Source organism: Tribolium madens, unplaced genomic scaffold (assembly GCF_015345945.1).
Source record: "Tribolium madens isolate multiple individuals breed KSU strain unplaced genomic scaffold, Tmad_KSU_1.1 Scaffold_1;HRSCAF=32;Tcas5.2_LG8, whole genome shotgun sequence".
NCBI lineage: Eukaryota > Metazoa > Arthropoda > Insecta > Coleoptera > Tenebrionidae > Tribolium > Tribolium madens.
In genome coordinates, this window is record NW_025400984.1 from 6,507,830 (window position 1) to 6,532,828 (window position 24,999).

Genomic DNA, 24,999 nt, shown 5'->3' on the forward strand with positions numbered 1-24,999 from the left:
TGAGGTATTGGTACTACTTGTTAAGAAATCGGTTAATACTGTGTTATTTTTTTTTGTATTTTCGCTGGACTGATTATCATCATCATCTCCCTCTTTATTATCATCAGGTACTTTACCATTGCCACTTCCATTTTCTGTTTCAAATGACGCACTTGAGACAGTAGTACTTTCAAAGCTTCCAACTTTACTTATTGCCACAAAATCCTTTTCAATTTTCTTTGTTGTTTTAATTTTATCAAATGTTGAAACAAAATCAGTCAAAGGAGATAAAGTTGTAATTTTCTTTAATGTAGATGTTGTGGTGTTGATACTACTCGCCAAGAAATCGGTTGAAGCTAAGTTATTTCTTGTTGTATTTTCTATGGACTCATCATCATCATCATCATCATCTCCCTCTTCATTATCATCAGGTACTTTAACATCGCCGCTTCCACTTCCCGTTTCAAAAGTCGTACTTGAAACAGCAGTACTTGGAAAACTTCTAGCTGTACTTGTGAAAAAATCTTCATCCTCGTCTATTTCCTTTGTTGTTAGATTAATTCTGTTGAACGTTGAAACAGTATTAGTCAATGGAGATAATGTTTCTTCAATTTTCTTAAATGAAGTTGTAGTATGGGGACTACTTAACAAGAAACCGGTTGATGCTGTGTTATTGGTTTTTGTATTCTCCCTGGAGTCATCATCATCGTCATTAATTTCTTCATCATCATCTGGTACTTCAGTGTCTTCACTTCCACTTCCTGTTTCAAGAGTCGTATCCGAAACGGTGGTCCTTCGAAAGCTTCCAACTGTACTTGTCAAAACAATTTCATCCTCGTCTATTTTTGTTGTTGTTATATTAATTTTATTAAACGTTGAAACAGAATCGGTCAATGGAGATAATGTTGTTTCAGTTTGCTTAAATGCAGTTGTGGTGTTGGTACTCGTTAGTAAGAAATGGGTTGTCGTAGGGTTCTTTATTCTTGTGTTATCTCTGGACTCATCATTATCGTCATCACCTTCTTCATTATCATCAGGTACTTGACCATCTCCGCTTCCGCTTCCTGCTTCAAATGTTGTACTTGATACAGAAGAGTAAGTTGTGACTAGTGTGGAAGCATTTGTTTTTATATCTATGTGTTTAAAAGTTGTAGCTGTTACAGTAGATGAAGTACGACTGGACTGATTTTTTTCAATTGAAGTACTATCAAATGAAAAATCACTGTTGGTGGAAAACAAATGATCCCTTTTTGTAAATTTTTGATTCTCGTCATCGTTATCCTTGTCATTACCACCATCGTCATCATTGTCATTGTCGTCACCACTTCCACTCACTGCTTCATATGTTTCTGTAGTAGATACAGAATTTGTAGTAACACCATTTTTTGTTGTCCTTGTTTCAAATGTTTCACCAGTTACGTTTTCTCTATTTTTTTCATCAGTAATAGTAGTTTCCGCAGAAGTAGTATTAATAGTTTGTCTAATTATTGAGACGTGTTTGCAAACTTTATAAATGTTAAATTCTTCGTGGCTACACTCGTAACATAATGGACAGTCTGTGTTATTCTGACACCGATTGTCCCAAAGAATACACTTGTCACTACATTCATATAAACAATTTTCTTCGATTGCTGGTGTTGTAAGTTCAGTAGAGGTATCAGTTTTGGTACGTTGTTTTTGTGAAGTCGTTTCGGTACAATTTTCAAATTCTGTTGCGTGTTCTTGACATATTTCTCTTTTAACATTTACTTCAGTGGTTGTTTCTATTTCTAGATTTCCGTATTAGACAGATAATTACATAAGTAAAAAAGTACTAGTTACCTGGATCCTCCTCAAATACAAGATCAAAGTCTGCAGGAGGGTCTTGAACAACATATCGGACTTTCGTATTATACGGTACAGGAAGAATGTTTCCTTTGTAATAAATAACACGACTGTGGCTGCCAAAACACAGAATAGACACTATAAAAAAGGATTTTAACATTTTTTAAGAAATCACAGAGATGTAACTTCAACAAAAAAAACTTCGATTTTTCTGCAATGTTGAGTTTGAATGATTCACAAAATTACAAGTAATAAGGATAAGATAAGAAAGCGTCAAACTGTATTTACTCTTTTCATTAATCTTTTTTCGGGTTCTTGCAAGTTGAGATTAGATAAATAGGAAAAGTAAACCATTGTTTAGAAAAACGTTTTTATTTTGAATACCTTGACATATAAAATATATCAAAACACTGTTTGCACTGTTTATCTATTATTGGACAGCAAATAAATTTAAGCAATATTTTTCATTTTTTCATTCTTCATATATTTCATTTTTTCATTTCCTACCACTTCTTTTTTTGGACCTCCGAACGAATAATCATAACCATCAACAATGATGAAGTAATCATCGCTGATGCTAGTAAGATTCATACCTAAAACATCATTAGAAATGACCTCTAAATAGTCATCAAAATCTTTATCAGTCTCTTTGATTGTGGAATTTTCATTCAATTCTTCGTTTATTAAGACCGTATTATCTTTACTGCCTGACCCGTTATCATCTTGATCATCGTGAGCGACTCCGCTAGCGGAAGAATCATCATCAACATGAGTTTGCTTGACCTCTAAATAGTCATCAAAATCTTTATCAGTCTCTTTGATTGTAGAATTTTCATTCAATTCTTCATTTATTAAGACCATATTATCTTTACTGCCTGACCCGTTATCATCTTGATCATCGTGAGCGACTCCGCTAGCGGAAGAATCATCATCAACATGAGTTTGCTTGCCTCCATTGTCGGAAAAATGATCTTTATGATTGTAATGATCTTTAGCGTTTTCGCTACCAAAATAATTATGATCACCATAATTTTGTTTGTTTTCACTGTCGGAAAAATTATCATTATCAAAATAATGATCTTGAGCATTTCCGCTGCCCGAGTAATTATAAGTATCATCTTCATTGTCATCAAAGTAAAACTCCTTTTTTTCTTTTTTCTTTTCATTGTCATAGTTATTGTCTTGCAAAGAAACATGTTTGGTGCTGTATGAAGAAACTGCTGTGACATCCTCAATTTCTAGTATAGTATTAGTAATGGAAGATTCCGTTTTTTCTTTTGGTTCTAGCGTGCTTCTGACAAAAACAAAATCGCCAGACTCCACTTCTTTTTTGACAATTTTTTGATTTCTGTTTTCTTTTTGTATTGATATACCATCTCCACTTGCGCTACCACTTCCATTTTCGTCTTCGTCCACAAACGTTATGTTATCATCCTTAGTGACATTTGGTGATAAAGTAGTAGTATCCCCACTTCCTTCATTATCACTAGTGTCGTCAAACTGATTTGATGATTTAGTTTCAACTGTAGTACTAACGTCTTCATTTTGATCTTCTTTATTAGTTGTTTTTAAAGTACTAGTAACAAAATCAATAGTACTAGAAATAGAAGTATGATCAACCAAGTCGTCATCCGAGTCTGAAGTAACAGACTGATCAATTTCAGTAGAAGTAACCCTAGGTGTAACAGTTAAATTTTCAACTGTTGTTTCACTAATATAAGTTATAGAATTAGTGGTATTGTATGTAGAAATTTCTTGTAAAGTACTCGAATCATCACGTTCTGCTGTAGATGTCGGATGATTTGTCACACTAGATGAGATAATAGTTGATGTAGACGCAGGAGAAATTGTTGTTTTAGTAAGTTCAGTGGTACTTGGCGTATAAGCATCTTCTGCTTTATTGGAAGTGGAAATAATAGTAATAAGTGTAGTAATTGTTGTATCAGGTGTGTTACTAAGGGTAGAAAAGTCTTCTGGTTCAGTGGAGGTGGCAACAATAGTACTACTGGTTGTAATCGTTGTACTATCGGTATCATCTGTTGTAGGAAAGGTAGTTGCTTTTGTAACTGAAGATGTTTTTCTTGTTGATTCTGTCTCAATGTCCCGTGTTATATCATCACACATTTTCTTGCATATGTTATGGCCACACAAACTTTCGTAACAACATTTGTGATTGAAATAACACATATTATCACTGATACATTTCTTTCTATTACATTCTAAAATTTAAAAATATCACTACTTAAAAAATCTAGTTTTGTGAATTACCTGAAATAATCGGATTGAACTGTGATGGAGGTTTAGACTTTACAATGTATATTTTAGAATTCTCTTTTCCTCTGTAATGCAATCCTCCAGATATATAAATATTTCGAGTTTCATTTTCCATAATAATTAAAGATATAATTAACACAAATTTCAACATTTTGTGTGTTAACAAAAATGTTGTTATCAGGGTGGCAAAAAAAAATGTAACACTACAGTTTGCATATCAATATTTCTTAGATAAGATACTAAGAGGGACACTATTTACTTTATTTATTAACCCAAAATTGTGACTTTTTCTCAAGATTAGATAAATACTGTCTGGAAGGAAACGGATGTTTGAATAGGGGTCTATTAGTTTACTACTAATAAAAAAATGTCTTGAGATTTATATTTTAAAATAGAAAAAAAATTAAGACTACGTAATAATTTAAGTAATGATTTGGTTTCCTAATTATTAATTCTGCGTTTATTTCGAGACAAACATAAGGAAATTTATCATAGAAAAATTTCAGACTTCACAAAATTTTTTGAAAATTCAAATGTCTTAAAGATAGCTCCTTTTGTAAACATGCAATATTAATAGATAGCTCTGATGTTTTCTATCTTGGTAATTTTAAAATTATGATATCCACTATCTCCACTACAAAACTTCTACAAAATTAATTACCTTAATAGTATCATTAGTATCATACATAATCGTCATAATCTTCATTGTCAGTAAACGTTTCTTCATTTTTATAATGGCGTTTAACTTCACTTTCATTACCAACATCTTCTGCTGCTTTTTGCTTTGTGCCTTCGGTTGTTTCTTCATTTTCTGAGCTACTTCCACTACCACTAGCAGAAATGCTAACCCCAAAAAAGTATAAATCTTCATCGTCAATAAACGTTTCTTCATTTTTATCATCCTGGTCGTCTCCGCTTGCACTACTACCATCTACTGCTTCTTGCTTTGTRTCTTYGSWTGTTTCTTCATTTTCTGAGCTACTTCCACTACCACTACCAGAAATGCTAACCCCAAAAGAGTATAAACCTTCATCGTCAATAAACGTTTCTTCATTTTTATCATCCTGGTCGTCTCCGCTTGCACTACTATCATCTACTGCTTCTTGCTTTGTGTCTTCGGTTGTTTCTCCATTTTCTGAACTACTTCCACTACCACTAGTAGAAATGCTAACCCCAAAAGAGTATAAATTTCCATCGTCAATAAACGTTTCTTCATTTTTATAATCCTGGTCGTCTCCACTTGCACTACTACCATCTACTGCTTCTTGCTTTGTGTCTTTGGATGTTTCTTCATTTTCTGAGCTACTTCCACTACCACTACCAGAAATGTTAACCCCAAAAGAGTATAAATCTTCATCGTCAATAAACGTTACTCCATTTTTATCATGCTGGGCGACTTCTCGTGCAGTACCAACATCTGCTGTGTCGTGCTTTGTGTTTTTCATTGTTTCTTCATTTCCTAAGCCACTACCACTACCAAAATTACGTAACTTTTCAACGTCAAGAAACGTTTCTTCATCTCTCTCATTGTGGTTGATTTTACTTCCACTTCTGTTGTATTTTGCTACTTCTTGCTCTGTGTTTTTGGTTGTTTCTTCTCTATCACTATTAAAATTTACTGAAGAATTAAGTACTTTTTCTTGATTCCATTTATACTCATATTTACCTTCAAATAATTTTGCTATTTATTACAATCGCAACTTACCATCAATTGCATTACCTGCATATTTGTCAATACTAAGCAAGTAGTTATTAATTTTCAAAGTAGAAATTAATAAATGTAGAAATAAAGGATAAGTTTTCTTGGTACTGTCTCTGTATTTGTAACTCTCATTTGTGCTAACATTATCATCAGCACTAGTAGAAATGCCAACCGAAATAATTAAAAGCCAAAACAAGTACATCTTCACACCAACTGCAGTAAATAAGAACTTATTATTTATTAAAAATTTGCAAGTTTATTCGATAAGATTAGATTAAAAATACACATTCTAGGAACAAATGAAACATACCTATTAATATCATATTACAATTAACCCATAGTTCAACTAAGAAATTAATTTGTAATTAAAACACTAGTTTTAATAATGGTACACGAAGAAGTTTTTTTAATTATGTATTTTTCAAACACTACTATGGGTCTGTCAGATTTATATTTTCCTTGTATGACGTACTCTTAATGTGTGTGTTGACTCATGAATTCGTACGTATCCAGTATTTGAATTTATTTTAAATATTTATACAATATATTTGTTTATTTATGTTTGCTATAATCCCATAAACGAATAGTTTATCACCACTAATGAAAAAAAATCTGGTGTGAACATCACACGACTTTCCTTATCCTTATCCTTATTTGGAAAACATCCTAACGACAATAATTTAGTGTTGCAAATTCGAGTAACAAACCTAAGTTTGTTCGTTTCAGTGAGACAAATCAAATGCACTAAAAAAACTACTCGGTATATTCTTTTGAAAATTTGGATTACAACTAATAAAGAAATGCTCTACACGATGGTAATAATAAAAAAAAATACTCGTAGGGTTTTTCTTAGATTATTTCGATTTACTTCGAACTTCTTGGAACACTGTTCGAAGAAAAGTTTGCCAATATTCAATTTCAATTTTTATATCATTCTAAAGGGCAAGGCTATCCCTTTAGAATGGTCTTTATTTGAAGGAAATCGGCCTAATACCTAGTTATTGAGTAATGATTTTTTAAAGTTAAAGTATATTAAATTCATTTAAATTAGAAAAAAAAGTATTTAGTTCAAAGTGTGTGGATTTTAAAAAAAAATTTTTAGTGCATTTGATTTGTTTTACTGAGACGAACAAAATGATATAAAATTTGTTAAGTTGTCACGACATGACTTTTTTTTATCGCCCTGTGTTATTGTTTTATCACATTTTACTGTTTAATAAGGTATATTTCATAATTCTAAATAATTTGTATCCCCATGAATTTATTGTATCTTCAACCGTATAATTTTGCGATCACTTTACGGCCGACTTTTGGTCTTTGTGGCCGAACAGTGCGACCGATTTTTACCAATTGTTACGTGCTACGTTCCCTTGCTACAAGTAACTTACATACCAAATTTCAAGTTTCTAGCTCTTATCGTTTTCGAGATATGCTGTTTACAGACAGACACACACACGACCTCATGGCCCAAATCAACTTTTTTGGTGTCTTGAAGCTATAATTCGTCCAGAAATGTAAAAATATAAGTAGGTCAAATTTTAGCCGATTACAATACTTTCTTTATAGGATAAGGAATGTAAAAATACAATTAAAAAAATTTAAAACAACAAAGTTTTTTATTTCTGTCAAATATTTTATTATTTCGTAAGAAACTAGCTACTACATCGCTTAAAAAAGTTTAAATCGGAAAATATTTGGAGTGGTTGTATCAATTAGCTCAACTTCCGGATTAACATCGTCATCATCATCAGTTGCTGCAACATTACCGCTGCCTTCAGTACTATTTATTATTTCATCCGTTGTTGTGGCAGCTTTTCTAGTAGTACTTATAAGATGGATTTGTGTTGTTGTATCGGGGGTTGTAGTAGTCAAAACAGTCGTAGAAGGAATAGTAGAAGTACTGGTAGTTTCTTGCTCTGTTGTTGTTTCTTCAGTTGCAGTTGTTTCTTCAGTTGTAGTTGTTTCTTCAGTTGTAGTTGTTTCTTCAATTGTAGTTGTTTTTTCAGTTGTAGTTGTTTTTTCAGTTGTAGTTGTTTCTTCAGTTGTAGTTGTTTCTTCAGTTGTAGTTGTTTCTTCAGTTGTAGTTGATATAGTTGTAGTAGGTGTTGTTGTTTCTGTAATTGTAGTTGTGGTACTTTCTGTTGTTATTTCTTCTTTAGTTCGTTCAGCAGTACTGCTAGGTTCAATTTCTTTATCGCACGGACACTTTTTACAGACTTTATTAAATGGGTACGACTGATCACAAACACAGTTATAGGATGGAGGACAGTCAAAATCAAACCTGCAGTGTTGTTGTATCTCCAAATTTTCTAAAATACAAAAAAAAAATAGAAAAAAGTAATAAAATTTTTATTTACCTTTAAACTGAAAGTAGTATAAAAGAGGATTAAATTCCGGTGGTGGATTGTTGTAACGGTAGCGCGAAACACGATGATTATAATGTCTGAAAGAGTGTTTTCTTGCGTAAAGAATTTTATAACAATTAACAAAAGTAATCGTTAAAAATACGAAAAAAATAAAGCGAAACATGCTGGACTTAAATCTTTTGCAAACACTATAAATTTTCTAAAATCACAATGAGATAAGATGCTACACCCCACTTTTATGGTGAAATAACGGAATTTGGAATGTTTGCCCTTGGCACAAGATGTAAATCAATATAAGAATAAGATAAGAAAAAAATAGGTTCTATTTAGATTCAGGCAAAAGTCAATATTGAAAACCAAGATTTGTGTTTAAATTTTTATTACGACTTAATTATTATACAAATTCTCTGTTGGAAACTGAATACCAGTTTTCTTTAAATTGTCTTCAATCCAAATATCAGCGTCTTTCTTTAGCTCTCCTATGAAATAATTCCTCCAACCCCCACTTTTCCCCTTTCTCACAAAACCTTCTTCGTCACCTTTCAATATACCCAAATCTTTCAATAGTTCTGCGTTTACGGACTTGTTATTTTTAAAATTTTCAAATTTTAGATGCTCTTGCAATTTTTCATATTCTTGGTTTGAATATTTAACGCCGAGAAAAGTTGCTACCTTTCGTAAACAACATTGCAAATCCTTAAATATTTTAAGATTGTTTTTAATCTCTAGTCTAATAACACATAAATACGAACTTTTAACATATCTTCATAAAACATGAAAAGAAGATTTTCTTCATGTCGTGTCTCCCAGCCCTCCTCGATGTGTGCCCAATAAGGGGTCCAGGGTTCTATAAAATTGATAAAAAATAAGCAAAAAATATTGATATTAAAACACAACTTACGAAGTCCATTTTTAAAATAATACCAATATTTCGGAAAGTCATTGGTGTAACCTTGGGTCCGAAATAGACGATTCAAGTGGTAAAACGACACAGCGACATCTTTGGGATTTCGCGCAACGTAAATCACCTAATAATGCAAAGACAGTGTTTTATAGAATGCTATCAAAAAAGTTCACATACTTTGCATCCAATTTTTAACAAATTTGGTGGCAACAACTGAAATGGTAAGTGTGTCTTAATGAACCTTCTTTCCGTTGTTTCGGCCAATATTTTCCATGCCGGTGCTGTAACCTCGTTAATGAGAGCACATTTTTCATCAGAATGACGATTTTCGTTCAAAAATTCTTCCTTGACATCTGGGTGGACAAAAGAACTAAATCTACGATTTCAAAAATTGTGAGAAAGAAGTTAAAAATAAATAAAATATTACTCCAAGAAAGGAAATCTGGCATCGAGGGGAATTTGAGAGGCTTTTTCGTAATTCAAATCATTTGACAATAACCATAACAATTCTTGTGCCCATGTGGTACCTGTGCCATTGATTATAAGTAAAGAATAATAGTTGTTTATGTACTATAAAGGCTACCTACATATTGTTTTGCTTGTTCAAATTATTAAAATAATTTATTAAGTTATTTATTATTAATCAATAATGAACAAATGAAATAAGAAAGTAAACAAATGAGTTGGTAGAACTGTACCTGATCGCGGGAATGTCACAATCCAAACATCAGTAGGCCTTGGTTGAAAATTATAATAGATTTCAAGGGTTTTCTTAAAAGCGTTAGGAAAGAACCATTTTTTCGGTCCAACTTGTATGAATCCTGTCCTTTCGCCTTAAAAACTCAGCTAATTAGGCTATCAATTTTATTGCTGATGAGTATGTACAAAGAAATGCATTTTTGCATAATTTCAAGGTTTTAAATTTGAAGTAATGGAATGATAAAATTTTATTTATCACTGATATAAACACACAAAGTATAGAGCACCGTTTGAAATATAACTTGCAGCATTATTTATTAAATTTCTTTGAGAGGATTGCTTAATTTGACCCCAATTCCAAAATTGGTAAAAAATTAGCGATACTCACCTGTGAAATCTTTCAAAAGTTCCAAATTAATTTTTTCGTCAACGTCACTAATTTTGTAGGGAAATTGGAGCCACTCAACTTCGTTATTGTTGTGAAACGCATCTTTGACTAAATTTTTGCTGGTTTGTTTATCCATCATCACCAAAGCATGCAGAACTACTGAGTAATTCTACAAACTGTTCATTTCCTCCACTACCACGTGTGCTTTGTCTATTATTTACCCGCTTTATTTGCGTGTCGTTTGAACTCTACAGGTTTGTGAAAGTAATAGTCTCTAGTCTGTAGTTTTATACAGAATTTAATCAGGCTATGACTCTGACTATGTGGATGGAGTTAAGAAATAACATAATTCAGATTTTTTTTCAGTAGGTTTTTGATTCATAGGAAAATATTTTGGTCAAATAAAAAACAAGTTTGGAGACATTTATTTACTTTATTAATATGTAGTTAAAAGTACAAAACATCTTACTCTTAAAATAAAATGACAAATATTGCTTGAATGATTAACTATAACAATCCAACAGAAAAGGTGTCCATGTATTTGGTGTAAGTTGTAATGAATAAAACATTATTTGTCACTCCATAAAGTTCTCAATTAATTGTTAAGACGGTGAAAGTAACACAAACATTTTTAAAGAAACAAAAAAGAAAACCTTTTGTGTAAAATTTAGGACACTTTCTTTATACCTAGTGCCTGCTTTTAACAGGTCTGAACATTAAAAAAATTAAATAATACATACGTAACAAGATTTACAACTTTTATATTTTTAGTCATTCTTAAGAAGTAGTTGTGTTATTAAATCAAAACCAAAAGGGCTATACATTTAAATTTTTTTTGTGCGAAAACTTTTGATTTTGAAACATTACAATGTGTAAAAATTACTATTTGTTGCATCAGCAACAAATAAACGGTATGTTCTAGTGGCTATAGACCATCTACTTCTTAGAGGTTAAATGTAACCACGTTTGCTTTAATTTGTCAACATTTCCAACTTTGCCTGATTTATAAAGAAGAAGAAGAAGAAAAAGAGATTAAAGTGTTCTGGCTAAACACTTCCAGGGGGTTTCCAGGATGTTGGTGTTGGAACCCCAAAAACCTCCAAGAGGAATGAAAAATGGTAAAACAATGTGAATTTACCTCTGAAGATAACTGTACGCAAAAATAGGTAATTAAATAAAATAACTGCAGGAACATTCCAAAGTGCTCCTAACAACGTAGAATTCACACTAGGATATCAGTGGGGGCCAATATTGTCAACTAGAGCCAAGGTTAAGACTAAATAAGTAACCCAAGTTGTCTTAGACCTTCATTCAACCACGTCTGCCTTAATTTGTCAACATATTTAACTTTGCCTGATTTAACGAGAAGAAAATGCTCTGGCTTAATCAAAAACATTGTTAATCCACGTGAAGTACTTTTAGTACAAGATCATTTGACCTCTGAAGATCATTCACGAATAAACAGGTAACAACATTACTTTAAATTCGATTTGCCAAGTTGGCAAACTCTAACCTCAAACACAAATTGTAGGCAACGTGTTGCAGGAACATTTCGAAGTGTTCCCACCGACGTAGAATTCATACTGGGGCTCCAAAGGGGCCCAATATTTTCAACATCGTTGTGAGGAAATGGGTAAAACTTGGAGTTATCTTGAATCTGTCGCACCTTCATTCAATCCTTATTACCTGCGAAGGTAAGAATTTATTTAATCATTTTACCCTACAATTAGATGAAGTAATTATATATCTTCTACATGGAAATTTGATCCTACTTACATATTTTTTTTTGCTGATCATTGTCGAAAAAACTGTATAATAATTTTATCGATTGTTATGACGGTTGTGACAGCTGTGCTGCCAACCTAAAAAAAGACAGTGGCGTTACATTCTATTGAAATATTGTGTTTTTGAAGTTGGTGTAACCAGTAAGTAATTATTTATCTAAACAATCTTTTCTAGCAATAATTATATTTAAATAATATTTTTATTGGAGTATTTATTTATTTGTTATAATGCAATATGTAAACAGTGACGGAACATCCTAGGGGAAAGTGGGTCAAGTCAGACTCCAATTTAAAAAACCTTTTATTATAAAATAATAATTTAATACACTTATACAAAAATAATCATGTCTCAAAACGTCTATTATTCGTCCGTCCTTGTTTTGTCATCTTTTTCTTAAATATCACAAATCCTATAATTGCAGCGACACCTGCTAAAAGTCCTACTCCTATAAAAACTGTTACTTTCTCCATAACATGATTGGGGGTTTCTTCACGATCTTCAAGAATATGTCTTGGAACTTCAGGTTCATCATTTTGTTCATCTTCAACTGATTCTGTTATGTTTGTCTTTTTTTCAGTGAAATTTAGTTTTTTTCTAGCTTCGGTTTTTGTGAGTTTTGAAGCCGGTTTTGGTGTAGTTGTAGGTACAACTTGTTTTAAATTCAGTGTCAAGTCCAAATAGTCATTTAGTGGAGCGAAATAATCCAAAAGTGGCGTTGCGGACAATTCGTATATCCCAAAATTGTTGGCCAGTGTTGGCCAATCAGTGGATGATCTCTCGCGCAACATTGTTCTAAAATAATAATTATTAGAATCAGAATTGTGTTCTTTCAGTTTTTCTTACAAGAAATTATCATCGTTTCCGAAGTTCGTCGCAAAACTCTCGTTCGCAAATTGCCATTGATTTCTGTAATGTTCCAATAATTGAAACTGCAAGATTGTCCCCAGAAATTTACTCAAATAAGGCCTATTCGAAGCAATAAAAGGATCTCCAAGAAAATCAGTTTCGTTATTGAAAACGCCCTCAATTCCTTGCATTTCCTTCCTCAAATTCCACCAAGAGGCCGATATGTCGCTTCCACCATTTTGTAATACGTCCAGTCGCCATTTATCCGCAGCCAAGTAATATGGAAGTTTCGGCAAAACTCTCAAAGCAATTAATAAAAGTTCGGTCATTTTATTATCATTATTTTTAAATATCTCGTAGTTCCAAACATCTTGAACTCGCAGATTTTTGATAGCAAAAATCGATCCTAGGCCTACAATGGCGTCATCAATGGCCGAATATCGCAGTTTGAGTCTTGCCAAATCAACGTAATTGACGTTCCGTAACGCTAGTTCAATTGCAGTCTCAAATGCGTTCAAATATTGCACCCATGACGTTTTATCACAAGTGAACAACCTGTACAAGAATTGTTAATAAATAAAAATCGGAAAAACGGCGTTGGTATAGGTACTTACTCGGAATGTTCTTGAGAACAAAACGTGATCACGTGGTTTTCACAGAAGGGGATATTGAAGCGGCTATTGGTCCAAAATTTGGGACTGAAAGGCCCCAAAGATAGGTCTTTAGTGACTTGTTCGGCCATTTTGTAAATTTGCTTGATTGACTGAAACAGATGTTTTATTTCTTGAGTCAAGTAATAATGGATTTTAATACAGTTCGGTTCAGATACGACTTAGCTGAGTAGTAAATTTGAGGATGGGGTAGAATTATGTTGGCTATACTGCTCCAGTCGTTTCCAAAATTTGACCCTGTGAGATATACAGGGATGTCGTTACTAGTTGTTTTGTAAAAACGCAAAAGCCGGATTTTGACGTAATTTTGTAATTTTAAGTAAAGTGGTTTAATTTGATCCCAGAAACCATCAGCTAAGTTATAGGCACTTTCTAGATCTTGTAATTTTTCCCAATATAATCTAGAGTCGTCATATTCTACAAGACAAAATTGAGATTATTGTCTTTTTAAAAAAAATAAATAAACCGTTTAGTTGTGCTGCTTTGTTAATGAGATTCAGAACAGAATGAAATTTATCAAATTTGGTCGAAAGTAGAGTTTGCCAAGCATACCAAGTTTTTTTCCGTAAAGTAGCATTTCTGGACGTTTCAATTAAGTCATCATAGCCTGTAATCAGATTACAATGGTTTCACACAATTCGTAAAAACTTACCTCTTTTGACTTGAACACAATTCTTCGTATTATTTTTACAATGAACTTTAAATGTGTGAATCAGTTCATCGATGCTAATCTCATACGACACTAACTAAAAACCCTAGACTGTAATTTAGTGCCTATTTTGTGTTTTTCACCTACAGTATTCCAGTCTGGCTCTTCCAAAATGGCATCTCCAGGTTTGATAATCAGTTCCCAGTTTCTTTGAAGATCGAAGGGGATTTCAACAAAGTGGCGTAATGTTTCAGACTGAGTTCTTAACAATTCGTTGTGGATTTTTTGTGCTGTAATCTGTAATTTTTCAATAAAATATGAAAAATTAATTGATTGTTTATATTTAGGTACCTTATCTCTAAAAGTGTTGCCTACTATAGACGATTTATATTTATTTGCTATATTTTCACAATCGTCTTGCAATTCTAAATTTGAGAGTTGTATTTCGGCTAGTAGTTCTTCGTTTTCTTCTTGTCCCCGAATTGCGGATAGGATGATCAAAATAAATAAAAATTTTAATTGTGTTGGAAAAATGTCCATTTTGGGCTGAAAGTGTTTGTCTTGCTTAGCATCCATGATCCAACATTTTGTTGTTTACATAATACACACAATACAAGGTATTTCAAAACAGGTTCAAGGCTACTCACATTTCTGTAAAACAAACGGTAATAAAAATAACTTACCAATAATCACAACAATAAAAACTAAAAGTTTTATATTAAAACAATTTGCAAATAGACTAAATAGTTGCAGACTAAACCCTCGTGGAATTGGAACTACTCACAAATCTCATGAATCATTGAAACAAACCTGGTGCAACGGTCAAAAATATTGTCATCGCTTTGATAAGATTTCTACTGATGGTTACAAAATAAATGTGTTAGACTTTCGTATCCTAGAGAACAATTACCTTGTTATCTCTTCATATTTGCAGTTTTTGTGCACTCAAAATTAACATGTTTATATTTATTTCAGTAAATAATCGATCTGACATTGTCACGCTTTTAGAGAAACTGAAGAGACGAGTGAAAGTTGGAAGAAAAGTTGGGGCATTGTGACCTTAGTTATTACAGTGGCAAAATTTTTATTATAAATATGTGTCTTTTGTTTGGTCTTCTTTTTAATAATTGCACTTTTAATTTATTTGTAATTTGATTTACAAGAGGAATTTTATTTTGGTCAATGGTCGTCCTTGCAGTATTTGTTTTTTGGTATATTCTTTATCAGTGAAAAAATTCGTATCAATCAAATGAACTTTATTTCTTGAATTTTAATTTCATGAATACTGCTAGATACCTAAATGAATGTTATGGGTTTATGTTTTCGAGAATACCAACGAGTTAATAAGAAATTGAAGAAACTAGGTACTAGGAAAAATATAAATGCTTTACATACCTTGCATTTAATTTTATCATTAAATAAGTATAAGGCAATTGACTTTATTTTTTAATTAAATATTAAACCACGATTCATAAATAAAATTGATGGAAAATTGTCAAATTGAAACTATGTCACAGGTACCGCAAATCAGAGAGATAAGGATGTTATCGTAAATTCTATCATTAGGTACAATTGTTGTAAACACTTAACATTACGAGTATATTATAGGTTTTATTGGTTGCTACGGTAACATTATTCTAAAACAGTCTTTATTTAGCTTTCCGTTTTCGAGACTGAACCGTGTTCCGCTTTTCTAAAAAGAAAAACGTGTGTATGAAATATACAAGGCGATTCACGAGGAATAATGAGCCTGACCAAATTCTTGATGCAACCACCATTACTTTTCGCAAGTTATTTTGCGATAACTGTAATGTTGGTTGCATCGAGAATTTGGTCAAGCTTATTATTCCTCGTGAATCACCCTGTACAAATATTGTATATAATTTAAATAAATTTTTTTTTCGTTAAAAGTCTTTAAAGTAATAAAATAATAACAGAATTTTGCTAGTAGTAATTTCATTTGTATATTTAAGCAAATCAATTATTTTCTGAAATTGTCACTAAAGTTACATAAAATCGTCAGTAAATAGTCTAAAATGCTAAAATCGCCGCTAAATTTAGTGTATTGTTGGTTGCAAACATTAATAACACAATAACAGTGTTGTCAAATTATAAATAATAGGTATGTCTTAATGTAAACATGAGATAAAGACAATCCTATTGCTAACATGTATCTGTTTATACCGAGTGTCCGGTCTCAAACTCAAACATTAGGAAAAATGTCAAATGGGTATTGGCCAATTTCTTTAATTATTAAAACAAACAGGTATCTAAGTAATCAAGAAATTAATTGGTTTTTATTAAAAACAACAAAAATATCGTGTATGTAATAAATTAGAGTAGGCGACGACGATTGATATTCTACAGTTGGCAACACGTTGACTGAGAATCTGGACTTGAAATTTTCCACACAAACTGAAAGTGAAAATGACCATTCACCGTTTTCGTCTTGTACAGCATTTTTGTAATAACTTGCAACAATAAGAATCTTCTGCTCTAAAGTGAACATTAATTGACTCAAAATGAATAAAATGCATACTTGATAGAAACGACTTTTTGATCGCACTGTATACTGGTGCAAAGGTAGGTACCTAATAATAATATAAATATTGGTCCCAGATGTTGAGACAATAGAAAAAGATAAGAAACAATAAAATACTTTGCATTACAAAGCAAGAAAATAAAGCAATTTTAATTGATACTTATCAAAAAATGTTTTCTCTGTCACCTTTTGTTACAGTTAAAAACCTCTTTAAATTAATTAATCAATTAGTAAATAATTGTACATAATTTCAATGTTTGTATTTTTAAGTTTTGACATGCTAAAAAATACAAATAATTAACTACTTTTGTTCTTAAATATTACTTAGAACCGAAAGGATAACGAAGTAGCCAATTATATTTAAATTCCGCGACAAATTTATCTTTAATCTGTAATTTCAATCTTAAGAATTTACGCTTGAAGATAATTTGACAATAAAAGAGACTTCTGAATTTAAAACAGTCAGTATGAAAATGTCCATTATTTGAAAAACTTAAAACTGAAACTATGTCACATGAAGAAAAATATAAAAGTAAAGAAACCAAAAATGAAACGGTGTGTGAAATTAAAGACGAAAAACTGGAACTTGAGTCTCCACCAGATCGGTTCCATCTAACTTACATTTTATTTTTCTTCCTGGGACTTGTTCATTTCCTCCCTTGGAGCTTTTTTACCACTGCAACTGAAGTAAGTGAAAAGCTATCCACGCTTCGCATAATCTAAATTTTTAGTTCTGGATGTACAAATTCCGAAACATTTCAATTAATGAAACCAATTCGGAACATCGTACATACCTTCAAGCAGAATTTAATGCTTCAATAAACATAACTTTGCAAATAACAGAAGTCGCTTTCTTGATCTTGGGAGTTTTGTTCGGCCATCTTATCAGAGTTAGAGTGCGGTTGATTGGAATTTTTTCAATAATATTTGCACTTTTTGTGATTTTGTGTGTTTTTGTTGAAATCGACACAGATTCCTGTAAGTATTGGCGGATTTTTTTTGGTTTTTCTAACAGTCGGTTTAGGGCAAGAAGAGTTTTTCGGGCTGGTGATGGTGATTACAGCTGGAATTAACTGTGGGTAATCTCAATCAATAAACAAATCTTTTAATTTCATTTTTAGCAATGAATGCCGTTTTTACAATCACTATATACACGGTTTTGGCCAACTTCCCTCAAACCTATTTAGCTCCTTACTTGACAGGTGGTGCTATATCCGGCATAACCACTTCAAGTCTGCAAATTCTCACTTTGGCATCTGGTTTGTCAGTACTAGACAGTGCCTTATTGTATTTTTCATTGGGTGTTGGAGTGATTGGGTTCACATTAATTTTTATAATTTTCACGACTAGTCAAAGTAAATTTTATTTATATCACATGAGAAACTATGTCGATGGTTCAAAAGAAAAACGAGTCACTTTTAAAGAAGGCTTTCGATTGTTAAAAATTATTTGGTCACCGATTGCTGCTATGGGATTTCTTTTCGTGTCATTGGACGCTTCTCCAACGGCTTTGGTCGTGTCAGAGGGAGAAGGACAAGGGCCTTGGTACGACACTTACTTTATTCCGGTTATAACCTACTGGTTAGCAGGAGTTTGCAATTTGATTGGACGAAATATAGCATTTACATTTGATCTTGTAAGTAAACTGTTAAAATCCATTGTAGTTATAATAATTGTTTTAAAAATTGTAGAACCTTAACAATGTCGGTTGGGTGGTTCTAGCTGCAGTAAGAATGGTTATTTTTGTACCATTGTTCATATTTTCTAACGCCCAACCACGTCACCATTTACCAGTGTTACTACCTCATGATTACCAATATATTATTTTTGTGATATTTTCGAATATTTCTGGGTCCTATATAATGGGCCGAACTTATTTCACTATCAAAAAGTATGTCTCAAGATATTATTGTTGACTTTTTAAACAAGAATTGATTTTTTAGATTGGTTACTCAGGATGAACTTAAAGATGCGTATCACGTCAATATGGTTATGATAGGACTACAGATGGGCGTGTTTTCTTGTATCAGTATGATTACTGTGAACCTTTTGTAATTGAGCTGTTTTAAGCTTGTATTAGATCTTAACTTATGCACTATAGTTTAATATTATTTTAAGATACATTTTTGATTATTAAACACCATCCAAGTTTTTTTCCAAATTCATGATATTCTAATATTTTTTTAATTACTTGTTTGGTACACATGTATTAAAATAAAAATATATTGGGACTATGCATTTAATATAGTGTTCAGCTTGTTATTTTGTACTTTGGGATTACAACAATTAAAATATGGTCAAGTCGGGTATTGAGAAGTTGGAAAACGCACAATTTTCTTGTTAAGTAATTGAATAATAATAAAAAATTTCAATGAAACATTTTTTTTCTAAAGATGTGTTTTCCACGGGCGTAGACTACATGTGTGCTTCGGGGCAGATGCACCTGTTGAAATTCTTTAATGGGTGTGGGCATCCACTGAAAATAATGTACTCTTGCTTATGGTAAAAAATTATAATATAATAATCTTTTTTTAGTAACGTTGCATTTTTTAAAATCACTTTTAATGTCAAAGATGTTTTAATTTTTCTATTATTCTTTCCTCTTCAAGAAAATGGATCAAATTCATCGCTTACATTGTTCTATTTTGTTTTTCCAGTTTTCAAAGTTTTGCGGTAAAAAACTCCTTGAAAAAGGATTTGTTATTATCTCAAATACTGTTGTTTGATTTCGTCGAAGATGGTATACAGGACAGAGGATGAATAAAACCATTAAATACATCGCGATGTTTCGATACCTTTATTGTATCTTCCTCAGGCGAAGAATTTTCGTTTTCAAGGAAGAACTGATTGCCATCCTCTGTCCTGTATACCATCTTCGACGAAATCAAGAAACAATATTTCAAGGACAAGAAACACAAAATGGAGTATCCCAAATACTTCAAAACGACAAAATATTCTACAAAAACTTTTTACCTATATTTACTGTTTCAAAGAATTAGGGGAACAAAAAATTCCTTAAATTTTTTGGTGATTTTTGTTTTCTCGGAGCGAGGGATCCAAATTTTACAAAAGAATTAAAGGAATTAATGGTTTCTGAACATTGTGTAATCTTCATCAAAAGGAAAAAAGAATTTTTTTTAACTTTTTTACAATTTTGCATGTTAAATTTGAATAAAAACGTGAACTTGAAGCATTTTGCAACTTTGAAACATGTACTATTTTCTTTATACTTTTTATTGTATACATACATTAACCACTATTGTATTTTTTTAATGTTACTTATTGATTTCGTCTTTTGTGCTATGTGAAAAATTATATATTTTTTAAATTATTTAAATATGTAATACATTAAATTCAGCAAAATTGGAGAAGAAGAAATCGTTTTTTCGCATAATTCTCAAGTTCTCATCAAGTTTTTTGTTTATGTACCCATTGAAAATATGAAAATTCAGTGCCCATGTGTCTTTCAATAAGAAAAGGCTTTGAGCCTTGATAATGTTCAAAATTTTTTTTATGAGATATCGGATATTGTAATTATTGTAGGTACTCTTGATAAATTAAGTTATAATAATATTATAAAGCCATGGTGGTTATGGTTATTATTCGAACACTATCAAAGAAACTTAGAAAGCTTAACAATTTTAATAATTATTATTTATGGAAGTTATTCACAATATATCACACATATACTTATATACAATCACTTACATCAAATACAGCTTAAAAAAATCTATCAATTAAATTTCTTTAAAACTTAAGAAGGAGTATTTGCGTTTAAGTAAATGTCAATTATTTGAACGATATCAGTTTTTATGTTTTATTACTGTTAACTAAATATTCCCTTGAGGCGCCATCGCTGTTACTACACCCATTACAACTCCTTTGACAACTGCTTGTGCAACTCTCGTCGCTGCACAAGCTGACATTTCTCGAGTCGCAAATGTCAATGAATTCCTCAGCTATTGCCTTGTCAAGACCTGTATAGGTCCTCACGACATCTTCTTCAGTCACTGTTTTCTCCTTCGACTTTAACTTGGTTCTCGATCGGTCATGTGGGGGACATCTCGAATAAATATGCTTCTTTTTTCTGCGCGACTGTAATAAATATTTTGATTGCAAAAATTTGTAAAATCGCCAAAACTTACTAAATCTTTTTCCGGTGGAATGATCGGTGATGGGATGGTACCCAGCGGTGCGGGAATCAGAGGATAAGGAACCACCCGAGGCGGCACCATCTGATGATGCGGTAACGCGAAAACTGGTACCGGTAAACCACCGGATGCCTGTAATTAATACTTTCAGCACTTTCATCGTGTATGGACGCTTATTAGATATTAGTAAAGTTCAATGGTCGGGACTTTCACCTTTCGGTTAAAATTATTGAATGTCACCGAGATTTTTTCAAGTGTGAAACGAGCTCCAGTTTGGTAAAATTCAACAGTTAGGTGGTTAGTTTTTTAGTTGGAATGGTCTAGATGTTGGTTAACCTGAGGCTAACTTTTTCCCGACCGCACCTAAAAGACTAGAATTCGATAAATCAACCGGTCTAGAATCTTCCATCACTTTCAATTTGACACGAATTTAGTAACATGGGCTTGAAATTACCTTGCTGCCTTTCCCGAGAGTTGACGCTGGCGCCGCCACTACATATAGTGGTGGCGGGCTGTGCTTCCCCAACCAGGAACTGACCAAAGCATTTCTTTGCGCATTGAAATCTTCAACAAACTCTCCTTTTTTCCTGAAACAGGGGCACAGAATCCGCGAGCTTCTATACGACGCTATTGCTGCCACTACAAACTCAGCCACGGAGACAGACAAAAGCCCCAAATTTGATAAAATACTCATATAATTCACCGGGAGGATAATTGAGATTTTTCCTGGTGGTAGTGTGGTCGTGGGCACCTGGGGAACAAATAACCTTGTTAGGTGATAGTACTATCTGAGGTGCTGCATAAAAAATTATCATGACTCGCGGGCCTCGTTGAAAACGAGAGTATATCTAGGTTGCACATTCCGAAGAAATCTCTTAAAGGAGTGCTCGAAGGCCATCCTTACCTCCACTTCTTCGTCGAATTCGGAATTGTTGATGTCTCTGGCACTGCCAGTGGCCGCGAGAGCCACAACAAGCTGGGAAATGGCCAAACTGACCAAACTCAAGGCGAGGAAAATCGTGTGGGTAATTTTCTGCGGAGTAGATTTGAGGGGGCACCAGTCACGGGCTGAGGCGAGGATACCAACGATTCCAGTGGCCATGGCGAGACAACCGGCCCATATTCCGCCTCCCAGCTGATAACAGGAAAATTGTTAAAAATGTGATCGGTGAAGCTGACCTATCACGATGTGGATTTATCGTGAGAATTAATAAGAAAATTGCAGTGAAGGAAAGGCCTTGGATTACTCATCTTTGAGAAAACTTGAAATACAAGACGTCTAATAATAGACGAAAACTTGGTGTTTATTCGTTAGTCAACAGCAACTAATAATTTTTGGATAATTGCCGTAATTAAAGTTACGATAATTACAGATAAATTATTAATATAATTACTTCTGGGTGTCGACCTGTTTTGTTCCTTATTTTATTTTTCGAATGTTAATTAAAATACTTTCGGTGAACGTGAGGAAACGTGGCCTATTGTTGATGTCAAAATTGTTAATTCAGATTTTTCCAATTCGGTGAATGACTGAAAAATTTGCCAAGAAGGTCAGATTAGAAAATACTGAGTTTTATTTTTTTAAGTAGCACATGTTTTATGTTTATATTTGCAAGCGAAAAGCAGTGAAATTGACTGCAAAATGAACATTTTTGGTATGCGTTTTTCTAATTTATCTGAACTGCTTAATTTTTCTCACTCAATTAATTGTAAATATGTTTGAAATGAAGCTCTTTTTGCAATTTTTTGAATTAAAACAGGAAAGATAATGTGTATAAAACTACCTCTTAAAGATAAACCTACAATGCGAAGCTTGTTTTAATTCGCCGTCAATAAACTTTGGAAAACAGGCATATTGAAAAGTTTATAATTATTATTAAGTGAACGAACGTTAACCTCTGCTATAAAACCATCATAAAACAAGAGAAATTTTCTAAAAATAAAACACCTGCTACGAGTATTTGACGTTTTATGCTTATTTGATACAGAATTATAGAGAACCTTTTACATAAGAAAATGAGGAAACACCATAAATGTTATTTAAGAATTTTTTTTTACGTTTATGAGCTTTTTGTTATACAGGGTGTTTAAAAATGCCACAATAAAACTATGGTACGCTGTCTAGAAGCATTTGGTGAGTGAGGGAAAAATATTTAAAAAATTCTTGATGTTAAATTTGCACCTGGATGAAGGTTTCTTTTTTATGGTAAATCTGGCAACTGCGGGTACCTACCTTGAGAAAATCAAGAGACTTGCCATGGAATAATTCAATTTTTGAATTCATTGTTACCTTTAAACGTTCCCGCATCGATTTTTGCATAATTATCGAAAATTTAAAAGAGGTAAATCGCATTGAATGTTAAACACCACAGACATTGCGTTAAAGATTGTTAATCTACCTTCCATTCTGCATATTTTAATTGCATTTTGAGTGTTATTTAGTAATAATAAGTACAACTAACAACGTTTGAAGATTCTTACACAAAACCTCTACTGTGCAGAAAAATAAAAACCAGGAATTTTTAAAATATATTTTTCCCTCACTCACCAAATGTTTCCAGACACCGTACCATAATTTTAGTGCGGCATTTTTTAAACACTCTGTATGTTCTCTCGATTCCGAATGACTTTTAAATTTAAGGTTTGTATACTAAAGAAAAAAATAAAAAAATATCAAATTTTGAATAGCATGACAGGTTGGGAAGTGGTCACTTTCTTATCAGTTTTCTAGTTGGTAAGTGGCCATTTTCCAACCTGAACTGTCATATTACTGTAAGAACGTTTTGCTTGAACTCCATAAAATTTTATTACGATTATTATTCCAAATCTAGAACCCTTCAAGCCGACCACTTTGGCACGCTTGTTGTGTGATTTTTTGCAGACAGGACCGGAGTTGCTGCAATTGGTTTACCAAACAATTGATCAGAATTTTGGAAACAGGTTAATTTTAAAGCTATTGGCAAATTGTAATATTGTAAATATTTATTGTAAACATATTAAATGACACTTAGTTTTTAAATATAAATGTTTTCTTCTTTTAAGTGTTGTTTTTTTTTTTAGTTGGGATAAACCGGCTCTGGTATTTCTTACGCACAGAGGGATGTAAATATATTACCGAACTACCTGTGTCAAGACATTATTGTGAACAACACCATTACTACCGTAAAATTTTATGATGTACATACAAACAAAATGTTTTTACAATACATATCAACTGATAAGGAAGTGAGCACTTCTCAACCTGAACTCTGTATATATTTTACATCATTTGTTAAATGAAGCTGAAATGTCATACTTTCCAGCTTTTCACCTGCAAGGTAATTTGATTATTACTTTATGATTGTTAATAAAAGTAGTTAATTAAATAGATAAAAACTACCAAAAAATACTATATTTTTTCTACATTCTAAAATGTTTTAATTATATTTTTGTTTTTATGTTTCAAAAACATAATATATTCTCGAAAATTACGCTTTACAATTGCTTTTATTTATTATTAATTTAATAGCCAAACAATCAAAACGTTTAATATAAATATTTTATTGGTGCGTTATATATACATTTTATCTGCAACTTTTCGGATTTCAAAATTTAGCATTTAGGAACGGATGAGATGTCATTCATTGTTTACTTTTTATTACCTATTTGTGCATTTGTTGTTTTTAATTTAATTTTAATTTAATTGTATACGTGATATCATGCTCAAGTGACATTAGGCGATACAATTATTTTATTACTGTGTAATTCAGGCCATGGGTCATAGAGCCTCCCGTTTTATGCACCTGCAATTGTTCTTCAAGCTCCTTAATCCTCTCTGTACCTAATCGCACATAAAACGGATACAGGCCGAGTTTGCTCATTTTGTCTCAAAAAAACACGTAATAACAGTAATAGCAGAAGCAAAAAATTTAAATGCACCTGTGAAAGTACATACGTATCAGTGCAAATAACCACGAGTTAATAGTTATTTACATTCGTGTGCGGTAACTTACATTTTACAGTGCGAAATGAATTTGAAGCACGACGCGCAGCGGAGTGCTTTAATAATTGAGCACTGTAAAATGGTTAACGCACAAGATTTGTATTAAGCTTTTTGGCCGACGTTTAAACAAAAATCTACAAAATTCAGAATTAATACAAGTAAATACGTTTGACATTAAATATCACGGTGGCTATGCACTCTAATGTCAAACAATTAAAAAAGACGCAAAAACGTCTC

The 24,999-nt window shown here is 32.3% G+C and overlaps 6 protein-coding genes and 2 long non-coding RNA genes across 18 annotated transcripts in view; 2 read left to right on the forward strand and 6 right to left on the reverse strand.

Moving 5' to 3' along the window:
* Positions 1–2,159: 2,159 nt before the first annotated feature.
* LOC123004286 (dentin sialophosphoprotein-like) lies at positions 2,160–6,224 on the reverse strand. 2 transcript variants are annotated; one of them, XM_044397476.1, is made up of 4 exons: positions 6,090–6,224; positions 5,798–5,992; positions 4,072–5,743; positions 2,160–4,022 (listed from the first exon to the last, which is right to left on the reverse strand). In XM_044397476.1, exons 3-4 carry the CDS (start codon positions 4,226–4,228, stop codon positions 2,254–2,256), a joined length of 1,926 nt encoding a protein of 641 aa, XP_044253411.1. In that variant the 5' UTR covers positions 4,229–5,743; positions 5,798–5,992; positions 6,090–6,224; the 3' UTR covers positions 2,160–2,253. The 2 variants fall into 2 exon arrangements, with proteins under 2 accessions (XP_044253411.1, XP_044253412.1); XM_044397477.1 differs by lacking the exon at positions 2,160–4,022 and having other exon boundaries at positions 4,443–5,743.
* A 1,148-nt stretch (positions 6,225–7,372) lies between these two features.
* On the reverse strand, positions 7,373–8,477 carry LOC123004290 (cell wall protein DAN4-like). Its single transcript, XM_044397482.1, has 2 exons — positions 8,137–8,477; positions 7,373–8,088 (listed from the first exon to the last, which is right to left on the reverse strand). Exons 1-2 carry the CDS (start codon positions 8,306–8,308, stop codon positions 7,448–7,450), a joined length of 813 nt encoding a protein of 270 aa, XP_044253417.1. The 5' UTR covers positions 8,309–8,477; the 3' UTR covers positions 7,373–7,447.
* Positions 8,478–8,507: 30 nt separating this feature from the next.
* Positions 8,508–10,378, reverse strand: LOC123004289 (sulfotransferase 1E1). The gene is made up of 7 exons (XM_044397481.1): positions 10,137–10,378; positions 9,748–9,882; positions 9,477–9,576; positions 9,227–9,425; positions 9,047–9,173; positions 8,898–8,992; positions 8,508–8,841 (listed from the first exon to the last, which is right to left on the reverse strand). The coding sequence occupies exons 1-7, from the start codon at positions 10,273–10,275 to the stop codon at positions 8,533–8,535; spliced, it is 1,104 nt and encodes a 367-aa protein (XP_044253416.1). The 5' UTR covers positions 10,276–10,378; the 3' UTR covers positions 8,508–8,532.
* Positions 9,158–14,400, forward strand: LOC123004292. 2 transcript variants are annotated; one of them, XR_006412685.1, is made up of 5 exons: positions 9,158–9,270; positions 10,196–11,302; positions 11,356–11,601; positions 11,668–11,830; positions 14,237–14,400. It is a non-coding gene; the product is annotated as an uncharacterized LOC123004292 (long non-coding RNA). The 2 variants fall into 2 exon arrangements; XR_006412684.1 differs by having other exon boundaries at positions 9,177–11,302.
* Positions 10,550–12,106, reverse strand: LOC123004291. Its single transcript, XR_006412683.1, has 2 exons — positions 11,913–12,106; positions 10,550–11,856 (listed from the first exon to the last, which is right to left on the reverse strand). It is a non-coding gene; the product is annotated as an uncharacterized LOC123004291 (long non-coding RNA).
* Positions 12,204–15,591, reverse strand: LOC123004284 (angiotensin-converting enzyme-like). Of its 9 annotated transcripts, none has more exons than XM_044397475.1 (10): positions 14,998–15,096; positions 14,735–14,738; positions 14,439–14,633; positions 14,235–14,384; positions 14,091–14,184; positions 13,905–14,045; positions 13,581–13,855; positions 13,382–13,530; positions 12,765–13,322; positions 12,204–12,713 (listed from the first exon to the last, which is right to left on the reverse strand). In XM_044397475.1, exons 3-10 carry the CDS (start codon positions 14,625–14,627, stop codon positions 12,263–12,265), a joined length of 2,007 nt encoding a protein of 668 aa, XP_044253410.1. In that variant the 5' UTR covers positions 14,628–14,633; positions 14,735–14,738; positions 14,998–15,096; the 3' UTR covers positions 12,204–12,262. The 9 variants fall into 9 exon arrangements, with proteins under 9 accessions (XP_044253410.1, XP_044253409.1, XP_044253408.1 ...); XM_044397474.1 differs by lacking the exon at positions 14,735–14,738 and adding an exon at positions 14,771–14,944 and having other exon boundaries at positions 14,998–15,067; XM_044397473.1 differs by lacking the exon at positions 14,998–15,096 and adding an exon at positions 15,483–15,591 and having other exon boundaries at positions 14,439–14,738.
* A 1,345-nt stretch (positions 15,592–16,936) lies between these two features.
* Positions 16,937–19,278, forward strand: LOC123004287 (equilibrative nucleoside transporter 3-like). The gene is made up of 6 exons (XM_044397478.1): positions 16,937–17,316; positions 17,361–17,607; positions 17,654–17,704; positions 17,751–18,265; positions 18,321–18,520; positions 18,573–19,278. Exons 1-6 carry the CDS (start codon positions 17,137–17,139, stop codon positions 18,682–18,684), a joined length of 1,305 nt encoding a protein of 434 aa, XP_044253413.1. The 5' UTR covers positions 16,937–17,136; the 3' UTR covers positions 18,685–19,278.
* A 978-nt stretch (positions 19,279–20,256) lies between these two features.
* The window catches only part of LOC123004288, a 5,606-nt gene continuing 863 nt past the window's right edge, over positions 20,257–24,999 (reverse strand). The window contains exons 2-5 of the mRNA XM_044397480.1: positions 21,685–21,915; positions 21,235–21,531; positions 20,775–20,912; positions 20,257–20,724 (exon numbers count right to left, since the gene is read on the reverse strand). Coding sequence (XP_044253415.1) covers positions 20,440–20,724; positions 20,775–20,912; positions 21,235–21,531; positions 21,685–21,915 — 951 coding nt within the window. The 3' untranslated portion in view covers positions 20,257–20,439. The remainder of the gene's footprint in view (positions 20,725–20,774; positions 20,913–21,234; positions 21,532–21,684; positions 21,916–24,999) is intronic.